At 40.6% G+C, this 12236-nt stretch overlaps 1 protein-coding gene across 16 annotated transcripts in view; it reads left to right on the plus strand.

Moving 5' to 3' along the window:
* Nucleotides 1–12236, plus strand: part of LOC122831770 (plectin-like) — a 145826-nt gene that overhangs the window by 82826 nt on the left and 50764 nt on the right. The window contains exon 1 of one of the 16 annotated variants that reach the window (XM_044118214.1): nucleotides 3358–3524. The exons of 14 other annotated variants lie outside the window; for them this stretch is intronic. In XM_044118214.1, the coding sequence (XP_043974149.1) occupies nucleotides 3509–3524 (16 nt within the window). In that variant the 5' untranslated portion in view covers nucleotides 3358–3508. Of the gene's footprint in view, nucleotides 1–3357; nucleotides 3525–10775; nucleotides 10876–12236 lie in introns of those variants that run through there. One more of the 16 variants, XM_044118209.1, reaches the window with a different exon arrangement.

A 12236-nucleotide genomic window follows, 5' to 3' on the forward strand; every position in this document is an offset into this window, starting at 1 on the left:
GGGCGTTGTCTGCTATGGGTGTGAAAAACTGAGGAAGCTGGAAAAGGTTTGTTCGCAGCTCCATGGGTGTTTGTTTGGATCCACACGTGACAGCAGATCTGTTTTCAATTAGCTGCCTGGCTTCTTGATTTGATCTGGTTACTCACGAGGAAATCAAGTTCGAGAGACTTTATAGCTCAGACACAAACGTTACGTCTCATCTTAAGCACATTCTGTCACTGTGGTACGCACTAACAACTGATACCAAACATTGAATTTCACCTTTGACTTTTGAGGCTTGTTAGGCAGTCCACTACTGTGTTCATTTGTGATGTGAACACAGTAGTGCACTGCTGACATCTGCTGCCCGTGCATCGTCTGCACTGACCAAATGCTCTGTCTGCAGTCGGGTCAGTCTTTTAAAGGAAAACTTCAATTAATAAACCTCACTTTCTCTAATTTAGATGTATTTATGAGTATTCGTGAGGGTTTATTGCTGCCCTTTTAGTTTTATTAGTGTTTTAGCCATTACCTAGAGTCATATATTTATGTGCAGCGCTAGCTACAGCTTTAAATTCCAGAGAAATTAACTGCTGTGAATTAAATGGCCGACAATATGGAGCTGACAAAAGCCTAACCCCTACATTTTTCTTTCTTTTTTTTTTCCAGGCATCTTCACTTTCGAAATGTTAGTCTTTCCTTTTCTGTTTCTTTGTATCAGTGAAGAGAATACCGAGGAAGGTGAAACATATCTTAATGAGTATGACTCACGATGGAAAGGAATTTGTTGAGATGAAACACTCGAAGCCGACTTTTGCTCCGCTTCCTTGTGATATGTATCTGCCATTCTTCTGCAGAAGGCAAAAGCTGCAGTATGTGATGAAATAAAAATGTTCCAGTTTTGATCTGACTGGACATGCTTCGGTCGTAGGAGGAGGAGGGCATCTTGAACTTCACCCAAACATAGCATCAGAGGCAATTACACTAAATCACATCCCAGACATGCCTCTGAGGTCCTCCCGTGTTTTTTGTCCCGGACGTTTTGCCCACTGCGTACATTATGTGATTGAAATGAACAGCTACAGTGTGCTGCAGCTCTGTGCCTCTCATTATGGTGCCTTGCCTTTTATTTTTTTATGGTGTGACTCACGCTGGCCGGAGCTGGGATTCTGACCTTTTTCAGCAAAACGGTTAAAACTGAAGGACACAATGAGGGCGTTGACCCTCCCTGTCTAAAGGAGGACTTTGTTGGGATTAAGTTGCATAAAATCTCCTGTTGCTGCTCCCGCCACAGGCCAGCACTGTTTTCCCCAAACACACCAAGCGACCTTAAGGGACCTGCCATATCTTTTACTGTCGACTCTTGATGTTAAATCACTCCCAGTATTTTATCGTGAGTAGGGGAACATTGCGCTCCACATTTCATGAACTTGTGACCCACTTGTGCAGACATTTTTACAATGAAACAGCAACGTGAGTCGCAGGTTAAAAAAAACAACAACGGTGAATTGTGAGAATAGAAGCACAGCCACTTTGTGGGTTTTTTTTTTGTCAATTATTTTTTTTTGTGTGCATTTGTTTCCAATTCCAATTTTTCTACTAATCTGCCAACCCCCTGAAACAGAGTGATCGATAACATGTGGAAAATATTAAGGGTTTGGCCTGGATAGTTTTGGCATTAGTCATTTCCCAGGGAACTTGTCGGGCCTTATAGAAGAGGGTGACTAACAGTATTTCAGATCTGTGAGAAATCTTAGAGGCTGCTTCAGCACGCATTGCAAAAGTATTCATAACCACAAGCTGGTCTATTTAGGACGTAAAGACGATCTTAGGTGTATCTGCAAAGTGTTTTATTTTGTCCACGTGCATCTGGCGTTTTGGAGAAATAGTCATTTTTGAAACCAAGTCCCAGAGTGGGAGCATTTCAAAACGGCAGTTTCATGTTTCCGTGTGTACGTACTATCCGAGTTTTTTTTTATTTTTAGAAACGATGATGACGAAGCTCCCTCACTGTTTTTCTCTCTCTTTATCCCACGGTCACCATTCACAAAGATGACGCCGTTCTGTGTTTGGTGTTTTTCGAGTCGTTCTGCAGCGCCACCCATTGGCCTGGAGTACACACTGCTGCGTTGTCAGTGGTGTCCTGTCCGGTCGCAACAAATAGTTTTTAGAATCGTTCACAAAAATTTACTGCATTCATCTCCGTGTGTGCAGGACCTCGATCTCAGTATAAAACAGCCGCTTTGTGAAGGCCACAAAACGTTAGAAATATGAGGAAAAGAGATTTATTTTTACTCGACAATATTGTGTTTTGAACATCTCATTTGAAGATGGAAAGAGATTGGCAGAGCTTTACTTAGACATGACCACCAAAGCCAAACTAAGAGGCTGAAAGGCAGAGCAAGGAAGGATCGTATTTCTGACAGAGAGGCAACCAGGAGGCCCTGCTGGAACTCTGGAGGAGCTGCAGAGATCAGATCTGTTGACAGGGAAGCTATTAGCTAGTGAATGTGTATGTTCATGTGTACCACTTCCTGTGGTATAGATTCTTTTCATTTCATCGTAGGACGGCTATCTTTAGTAGCTTCTAATTGGTGACTCTCTCTAATCTCCTGCACCGTTAGTGTCTCACACAACTGGAGCAGATTGTCAGCACAACAATCAACAGAGCATTGTGTACATTAGAGTTCTCTATATTTAGAGAATGCTGAGCATTAGCTTAATCCTTGCAGCAGCGGGTGATTTACCCTGAATGCCTCAGCCATGATTTCATGGACCGTCTCTCTGAGGCAGGTCGTATATCGTTAAATCTCTGTTTGCTACCACTTTTCTTATTTATGGCTGCTGTTTCTATTCATGGCTTCTCCAACTTTTCCTCTGTTTGCACTCTTAATTTAAATGAACCAAAACAGTAACTGGTCAAAAAGAACACATCTGAATTCAGTCTAAGTCACTGAAGAGTCTTCAGTCTTTAATCAGGCCGATGACATTACCAGACGACTGCTGCGTTTAATATTCACATCACAGTTAAGAGACCTGCTGGCTGAGATCTGACACTTGGCATCAGAGAAATTGATTTTCATCCCAGCATCTTCAAAGAGGCGAGCTAAGAGCCAGAGTGCCGGGGTGGAGGAGTGAGGGGTGGAGGGCTGGACTTCCTCCTTGTTGCACTGTCCCGATGGAGTCCTTCCATCAGTTTCTAACTGTGACACTGTGCGATCATCTGGTTCTGGAGGATATTTATAGGCCTCTGCCAGCTCTGGCCCTCCGTCCCCTGCACCCCACCCAACCCGCTGCCCCCTAACTAAGGCTCACCGTGTCGTCCCTCCTCCCCCGGCCATGGGAGAGCGAGGCTGACGGATCCAAGCAGCAGGCGCAGCCTGTCAAAAACTGAGACAAGGAGAGGGAGGCAAGGCAGCAGAGAGCAAACAAACAGGAATCTGTCTGGTACTCCTCATTCCCCTCCATCCAGCTCTGGTTTTTCTTCACCTTTGTCCTCCTCTTCTTCCTCCTCTGCTCTGTCTCTTAGATGAAGATCATACCTGGTAGGTAATCTGTGTGTGTGTGTGTGTGTGGTCTGCGTCCATCTGTGTTTTAGCCGTGTTCGTCTGCCTGGTTTCTGGCTGTCGGCGTGTTCTTGGCGAGGACAGAGTGTGAAGTCTTGTTGTGATCTGAACGAACACACACACACACACACACTCCAACACCGGCAGGACAGAAGCAAACAGAGTCACTTCATAACATCAGCAACCTTTCGCGTTGTAGTCCTCACACCGTAGCCAACGTGAGTTGTGAGCGTCATTAGTGCGAGAGTCCGTGAGCTTCGAGTTCTGACCACCAGCTGCGTCCGTCGAAGTTATTTACGAGGAATCCGACTTGTGTTTTGACGTTTTTGCCTTGCTAATCTGAAGATTTTAAATTAACAAAGTATGAGCCGTTCATTGGCTGTTTCCTGGTCTATTGATGGATTTTTTTTTTTTTTACCACATTTAATCGTCACTTTCAATCACTTGGAATTACTTTATTAATTCTGATGAACTTCTCCAGAGTTTATTAAGTCACAGATGCACATCTGATGATCAGTGCATTCAGTATGTGGTTCTTTATGTTGTAATTTAGGCAAAGATAATGTCTTACTTTAGATCAGAACTTGATCTGGACTCTTGATCTCTGTCATTTAAATGTAATTTGCTTCCATTTATAGGCGGTGTGATTAACTTTTACTACATTAGATTCTCTGGAGCGTTTGGCCTGCTAATGAGCCAAGTTTTTATTTTTTGTTGGCACTGACATCAATCTTTTATCTCCTTCATTTAAAATATGTTGAATGGTTGTGGGATTTCTTTCTAAAAATGCACATGGATTTATTTTGGGTGTCTTACTCTTGTCTGATTTTCCACTACATTATAAAACAGTTTTAAAATGTAAAATTGTGGGAGTTCTTGGTTTTGAAGAGTATTTAGTAAAATGGATTTTTAAGCATTCGACCTAAAAACCAGTGAGAGGCAGTCATGGAAGAAATGATTGATTCTGATGTCTGGCTGATGGATTGCTGCATCTGAGATTTGTTTCTCATAAGAACAAAAGTTCCTATTTGCTTTTTTAAGTCAACACACCACAAAAGTTACCTGTTCTCTGTGAAGTTTTGTTTTAATACCAAATTGTTCATTCACCAAATAAAAAAGGCTTCAAACCCTAAACTAAATCTGCAGTGAGACCAGACAGACTGATGATGCTTTGAACATTTTGAGCAAGCGCGATCATAAGCTGTGGTTTCCCTAGAATTCCAAACATGAAAGGAATTTTCTAAGGAACAACACGCAGGCCTCGTCTTCATCTCCTAAACGTCTACAGAATGGTTTCCATGCTAAAAAATGTAAGTTGTTTGTTCACAATAATAGCCTTTTTGTAACACATTTGAGATGATTTAGGCTTGTGAAAAAGTTATGAAGCACTTTTTGTTTTTATTTTGTTTTTTAGATGTGAATAGGAACGTCGAACATGCCCATCTCTGAACTTAGCCATCACTTTTACTAAAGACTTTCTCTTCAGTGTAATATCAGTGAGGAAATAACTCTGAGAAGAAGAGCATTTCTCGGTAAACACCTCAGGGTGTGGAGAAACGTCAGGAATGTCCCAGTGGTCCCTCCTCCTCCCAGTAAATAACCACCTGTTACAACAGCCTGAACTCGCCTCATCTGACTCTTACCTTACCATCAAACACCCTGTCAAGAGACATTCCCCCCATAATGGTGGTTTTGGATCACTAGTGTAATCCAGTGCTTGAAAGAAATATAAAATCTGAAGCTAGAAAAGTGAGATGAACATGAAATATTTTGTTTGTTCTCTGTGCGATGAGTCTCTTGGAGCTGATCAGAGTTTTTCAAGCCACTTTGTCCTCTACCTACTTCTGCTCCGATGACAAAGGGGAGAAAAGGAGGATGAACATTTCCAAAGAACACACTGTTGCTGTATGTTCTCCATAGTCTGGGAATACATTCTTAGACAGAAATCAAAAGTAGTGGTAACTGAAACTAAAGATGCAACAATCAGAGATTTACAACTGATTTTTGAGCTCCAGTTTTGGTAATGCATCAATGCTAAAACTGATTTTAGGCAACTATAATCAGTTCCAATTAAATAATTGCCCTAATTTAAAATTCATGTATTTTTTAATGAACAAAAATGTACTCAATTTAAAAGAAAAAATAATCTGGAGGTGATACTTCAACCTCTGTTTAGCATTTTATATTCACAGTTAGCATGATCAGCATTACGTACTGTAAATATGAGTCTCTCCACAGAATGTAGACCATCATTCCTACTCTTAAGTTTTCCACCAAAGTTGCTAATATTTCTGCTGTAATATGTTGAGCTTTTTTTGTTTGCACTGAAATCAACTCCAGGTACAAAAAAGGACCAAAACACCGACATACAAAATGGGGACAGACTGATTTGACTGCAACATGGTCCACATCTCTTTTGTAGTAGCTTGACTGAACAGCTAATACACGTCATAAAAAGTGGGTTTTCTTTTCAAGCTTCAATTTGTTCACATTTGTTCTTCCTCAAACTTAATTTTCAAACGCCTAATTTTCCAACTACCTAAAAATACCAAATTCTACAAATAGCTAAATTTAGCTTCCACACAGAAGGAAGATGTGGTTAGCATGATCAGGTAGCATTTAGAAATGGTTACATTAAAAAAATTTAAAAGATTTTTGACTCTCCAGGAAAGTTAAAGCTGAAAGGCATTCCATTCTATCACCAAATCATTTTGCTGCTCATTTCTAAAATATATGTAGTAATTATGTAGCTACTCTGATATCCTAGTGTGTGTCGACACTTACTAAGATGCTAAGATTTAGCACTTTCAAGACTTTTTTCTTTTCATTTGTACAGTAAGTAAAGTTGTGAGGTGTTTTTCTTTGGAACAAACAGGAAGTTATCTGGCCAAAAAGATGGCAACATGTTTCCACGAGCTAGCTAGCCGAACTAATAACTTCTTATCTGGCAGTAAAAGTAATAAAAGCAGAAGGTTAAACACACAGGAGTCAGCCCAAAACAGAACAGCTAAATAAAGAACGAGAGCCTCCTCCTCGCTGAGGATTACCCAAAATACTTTGTAATGGCTTCTTAATTCACGGACACATTTTTGTCGCAGCAGGTGCAAGGTCTTTTGTTTAGCAGGATTTTAGTCTGAACCACTTTAGCTCGGCTGAATAAACAGTGAGATTAAATCAAATTGCTCTCAGCAAAGCGCTGGGATTTCAGCAGCCAGTCTAGGTCTAATATCTGTAATCTTTATTTTTCTTCTGTTGATTCACCCAATCAAAAATGGCTTTGTCAAACCTTGACTTTTGCCATTTGTGTGTTTGATGTATAACCTTTACTCAATATTATGTGAGAGTTGCAGAAAGTCACATTGCCCAGCCTGTAAAGTGACACAGCTTCACGTGAGACATCATTACCCTGTTCTTCAGTCATGAGCTACCATGAAGTGTTTTACACCGTGTCCGCTATGTGGCCAATTCAACGTAGGGTTGTCCATCTGCTGTGTTGCTGCCTTTAATTGGAGCTTCTGCTTGGCTCACATTGCAATGATCACTTAACTTTAGTCATGTTTGCCTGGCGGGTGTAGTCTTTAGTGTATTACATCAGATCTGTGTGTGTGTGTGGGTGTGTGTGTGTAAGGTCTTTCATGATACCTTGTCCAACAGTTTCTGCCCCTCCCTTAGAAGGCTGCCAACCTTTGGGCTTTCTCATTCCTAACATTTTTTTTCCTCTCGTATGAACATTACGAGAGACTCACTGATTAGAATGTGAAATCTTTGTAAAGCTTTGACAGGCAGATGTTTGTTGATTCCAACTTGTGTTTTATGAACCATTTTAAATATTTTCCTTTCCTCGTGTATGTTTTACTTTAAAAACTGACGCCGAATCAGTATGAGAGCACATTCACTGTAAAACAGTTTTATGATAAAAATAAAAGACTACTATATGTGGCATGATGTAGACATCATGCAACTACGCTCAGCTTCAGCTGGTGTATATGAGAGCCTCATCTGATTACATTTAGCATCTAATATTGCCGTTTTGCTTTGTTAGCATTGTAAACGGTAAACCTTAGGATGAACTTTAATGCAAAAATTTCCAAAACGTTGCTGTTCTCTAGTCAGCCTTCCTGTTATCTGCTGAAGTCTCACTTTATCTTGAATGAACCACGGATACGTCTTGACATGTTGTAGGAAATAAAGTTCCCTTTAGTTCCCTCCTACAACAGAAGTAAGAAGAGAAGAACACCTCGCTGATACAAAAAACAGCTAGCATTGAGATGTCTTCATTTAGTTACAGCTCCCACACCGAAGAGCATGGTGTGTTCACTGACTTGAAAGCTAATGGCAAACGTTCCTTACTTTAGTTTCCATGTAAGCACTCACTCTTATGATATCACCAGTCACACTTGATAAAGCTGAAAACCAGTTTATTCCAGTGAGCTACTGGAATAATTCCCTTAAATACTCCATGATAGTTGGTACTGTGTCACCAAACACTTCAAATTATCACTGAAATGTCAGCCAACATTCTCTCTGCCCCTCTATATCTTAGAAAGAGATGGGTTAATGCAGCTGCTGTCACTGGTGGTCTTCGCTTTACTACTACGGGCTTTCTGGATTTACTGGTCAGGTGTTTTCCTGACCATCATTGTGCACCATGACAGCTTTATTCTCTCCACCGTCACCATCTTCTTGTGATGATTAGTTTCTAGTCTAATGCTGCAGATGGCGAGAATAGAGGCTGGAATAGGACGGAAAACATTCCCTTCTGACCACGTGGCAATGGTGTCAACTGGAAGGTCATGACTTGGGGCCTTAGCGGAGTGAAACCGGAAATACTCTGACACACAGCGTGCATCCCTCTGCGTTCCTTTGCTGACCTTTGACCTTTTGTTTTCGTGTCTTCTGCATCTCATCCCCAACCTCGGAGACATGTGGCGCCTCACACTGCTGTAGGTTATTTATTTCCGTTAAGATTTTAGCCTGGACCCACATCGTTACAACTGATTGTAGACATGCAGAGAGGTTTGCTTTGGAACAAAGGTATTAATTAAATTGTAAATGGCTTGTGTAAGTAATCTGTGAAGAACGCTAGTGCAGCGCTGAAGTGCTAAGAAACAGGTTGATCTTTTGTCTCTTTGGGCTGAAGGAGATTTCAAACAGAAATAGAAATTCAAGTTTTGTACATAGGAAAGTAACGTGAAGTTGCCTTGAAATGCCAACAGCAATCAAATGACAGTAAGGGTTCTCAGAGAGTTGTCGTCCTCTGCCTTGGCCCTGGTGGCTGGAAAAGTCAACATACTTCTGGAAACACCTCAAAATCCCACTGTGGAACAAACTAGCTGCACTTACTGATTCCTAGAACTGATTACCGGATTTAAGGGAAGCGAGACGGTTTACCCACCCTGTGGTTCCTGCTCAGAAACCAGGTGTCATCAGTCACTCAACAAACAGAAACTATCACTGAGGGGCATCATGGAAACCCAGAGGCACACTTCTAAAGTCTGTTGGGAATAATAAATTAGCTAGGCGAATGGAGCTCCCTTAGGGGATGTTCATGTTGAGCTGATTTATTTATAAGCTGCAGAGGCTCCATGGAAACACATCAGGTCCTTCGGTTTATATATACCAACTGCGGCTTCACCCGTCCGTTGTGTTAGACGGTAGCTTCCCTGGGCCTGTTCGCATTTTAGGAGTTGACACAGGATACGTCGCCTTTGTGTTCACTTTTATTCATCTGTCACTCGTTTTTCTTTTCTTTTTCTCGGGGAACGGAAAGATCCTAATGTCAAAAACCAATTCTTAAATCCACCAGTTTCAACTGGTTAATGTAGCATTTTTAGAGTTAAGGAAAGCTAGCATGTACCGGTAGATTTCCTTCAAGTTTCTTTTTCATATTCAGTTTTTGGAACAGGGACACTAAATTCTGTGTCACTTCATATTTATAAATCTATCCAAATAGCCAAAAAATTATTTTGAGGCATGCGAAGTGTGAAAGTGTGGCTTTCAAAATATTACACCCTACCAAATTTTGCATCAAAGCAGCCTTTTTCAATCATAATATTCCACAAATTAACATCACGTGATGATTCATATGTTGCACAGCTCTATTTGGGAGCTTAAATCCCAGGTATATGAACATGTCTGAGAATTAAAAGGGATTTTTCGACTATTCTGAAAATCTCTCATGCAGATACAATGCTGTCAGTGTAACATCTGCGTCTTCAATGCAATTCAGTTTCACATCTTAGTGAATAAGGATTGCTAGTTTTAAAAAGTCGCAAAATTACGCTGCTACTTGTCATATTAGATGAAATAAAGAGCTTTTTGCTAAAAAAAAAAAAAAAAGAAGGAAAAAAGTTGGCACTGTTGGTAACTATACTTAAGAACTTTTCAGAAAGAAAATCTGTATCGGCCAAGTTTGGGATCGATCTGCGATCGGACCAGAAAACCGCGGTGGGTTTCATCCCTGTTTACCGCAGTATCTCCTTCAGTTCTGACGTAGAATAACTCAGCTGTGCCTGTCATCAACATTTTACTATGGTCAGTTCATGTATCAAAGTGTACGGTTTCATTTGGCTCAACACCCAGCTCATGACTCAGGTTGTATTTTTATTGTATCTAAACATCTAAATTACTCCTACAAGCCACGGGGCAACGATCAGATTTAAAGCAGGTGTTCATCTTTTGAGTTTTCACAAGATGAACCGGGAGAGCCCTGAGGAAACTGTAAATGCAAAACAAATGCTTACACACAGAGATGGAATAATGCTATCAGAGATTTGCCTTGTAAAAGGCCTTGCCCTGTTTATTACAAAATGAACCTCTGACACACGCAGCACATGTAAGGAGGCTGTAAAACACAATGATGTGATAAAGAGTTCTAGGTAAAACGGGGCAGTCAGAAAACAGTTCACACTGAGCACAATCATATGACTGGATTATATGATTCCAAAGTGAGATTTAGCACATCTTTTAATCCTATTCTCTGCGTGGATTACCTGTGGAGTTTTCCTGCTTATTGAGTGAAAAGCTGAAACAATAATCGTCACGCAGAAGAAAATTATGTTGAATTACCTGTCTGTTATCTTTCGTTTTGTCCGTAATGAAGGGGGCAGGGCACGAGAGCTTTATTTCACCGGTTAGAACGCTGTTCCTGTTTACACATCACACACCGTCTGGCTCTGGCTGTCGGAAACACAGAGCGATTGTGAGTGGGGTTTCTTTAATGCCAGGATTATGGATTTTATTGGGATGGATAAGTGGGAGATCTATCTGCGTGACATGAATTCGTACACAGATCGACTCAGACACCTGCCCTCTATGTTGACCTTTGCAGGTGAGTGGTGATTATGATCTGCTTGGGGAGGAGCTTCTTTGTTGATCTCTGCTGCTTTCAGTGTGGTCATGTAGCGTGGGACACTGACTTAAGATAAAAAAATAAAAGATCTAAACCAGTGGTCCTCAACCTTTTTATTGCCGCTGACCGAGCATGACTTGGTAATTTTGCCACAGACTGCGGGGGTGTCAGATAATGCTTCTGCATGTTGAATCAAGAGGGCACAGCTGCCCTCTGCAAAGCTGGCGTTTAATTTCATTTCATAAATGAAAAGGTAAATATTCCTTGTACAGGTGCACCATCTCCTGATGGTGTTTCAGAGATATGAGTCACCACGCCTCATGCGTCCTGCCTGCTTTGACTACACACACATTTTGCAGAACACCTGTCAGAAAGGGTTGGGCTTCCTCACAGTGGGAAATCTCCACAGTGGGAAATCTCTCCCGGATCAAAAAGCATTGAAGTATGCCGATATAATAATTTCTGCAGGGTCTCAGGATGCGCATGAAAATCTTAAATTTAAACATTCCAGTGTCAGAAGTTAAAAAGATTTGCATAAGTACAAAAGTTTCCAATAAATAAGTTTAAAAGTCTTTTTTTTAGGATGTTGATATCAAAAATTTGTGGTTACATTTTCCAGAATGACCTTCTTTGGGTGAATCATTAACAATTTCTAAGTCTTGAAAGTGTTAAGTCCTCCAAAGGCACCAATATCATTTAACAAACTTATCTTTGGTTCTAGATATAGATACCTCCATGGTTAAGAGGGGTTAGATAACAGATGGATGAATAGTTTGATAATAAGTTGGGAAAACGGCTGCAAACTGGATTCAGAGCAACTCAGGTGGCTGAATGATGCTGCTTGACTTTAGCAGAGGCAGGGAAGCTGATGAGAAGATAGATATTTATCTTGCAGTAGGAAAGAGACCCTAAATATATCCAAATTATAATAATTCAGATCAAATATAGCCAATTTCTTCAAATGGTACAGTCAAAGACCAGACTTTATTCTAATTGAGAGGCAGCTAATGATCACAGAGGCTTGTTATTCTACTTGACTTAGCATACTCCAAAAGACTGAGTAGTAAATGAAGTGAAAAGTGGTTTTGTTTCTGTGGAGAAATTTCATGCCACACTCTTCAGATTTTTATTCATATAAATACCCAAAGCAACATATCTTTTTCCTTCCACAGTCTCTGTGTTCGTCTTTCACAAAACAATCACAATAAAACACATTGAGGTTGCAATGGGACAAAAAGTTAGAGGAATATGAATCTATTTTCAAAGTAATTAAGAGTAACGTTAGTCTAAATAACAACATAATGAATCTGCAAACGTTGAACTCTCAACTTGAGTGCAAG

Source organism: Gambusia affinis, linkage group LG05 (assembly GCF_019740435.1).
Source record: "Gambusia affinis linkage group LG05, SWU_Gaff_1.0, whole genome shotgun sequence".
NCBI lineage: Eukaryota > Metazoa > Chordata > Actinopteri > Cyprinodontiformes > Poeciliidae > Gambusia > Gambusia affinis.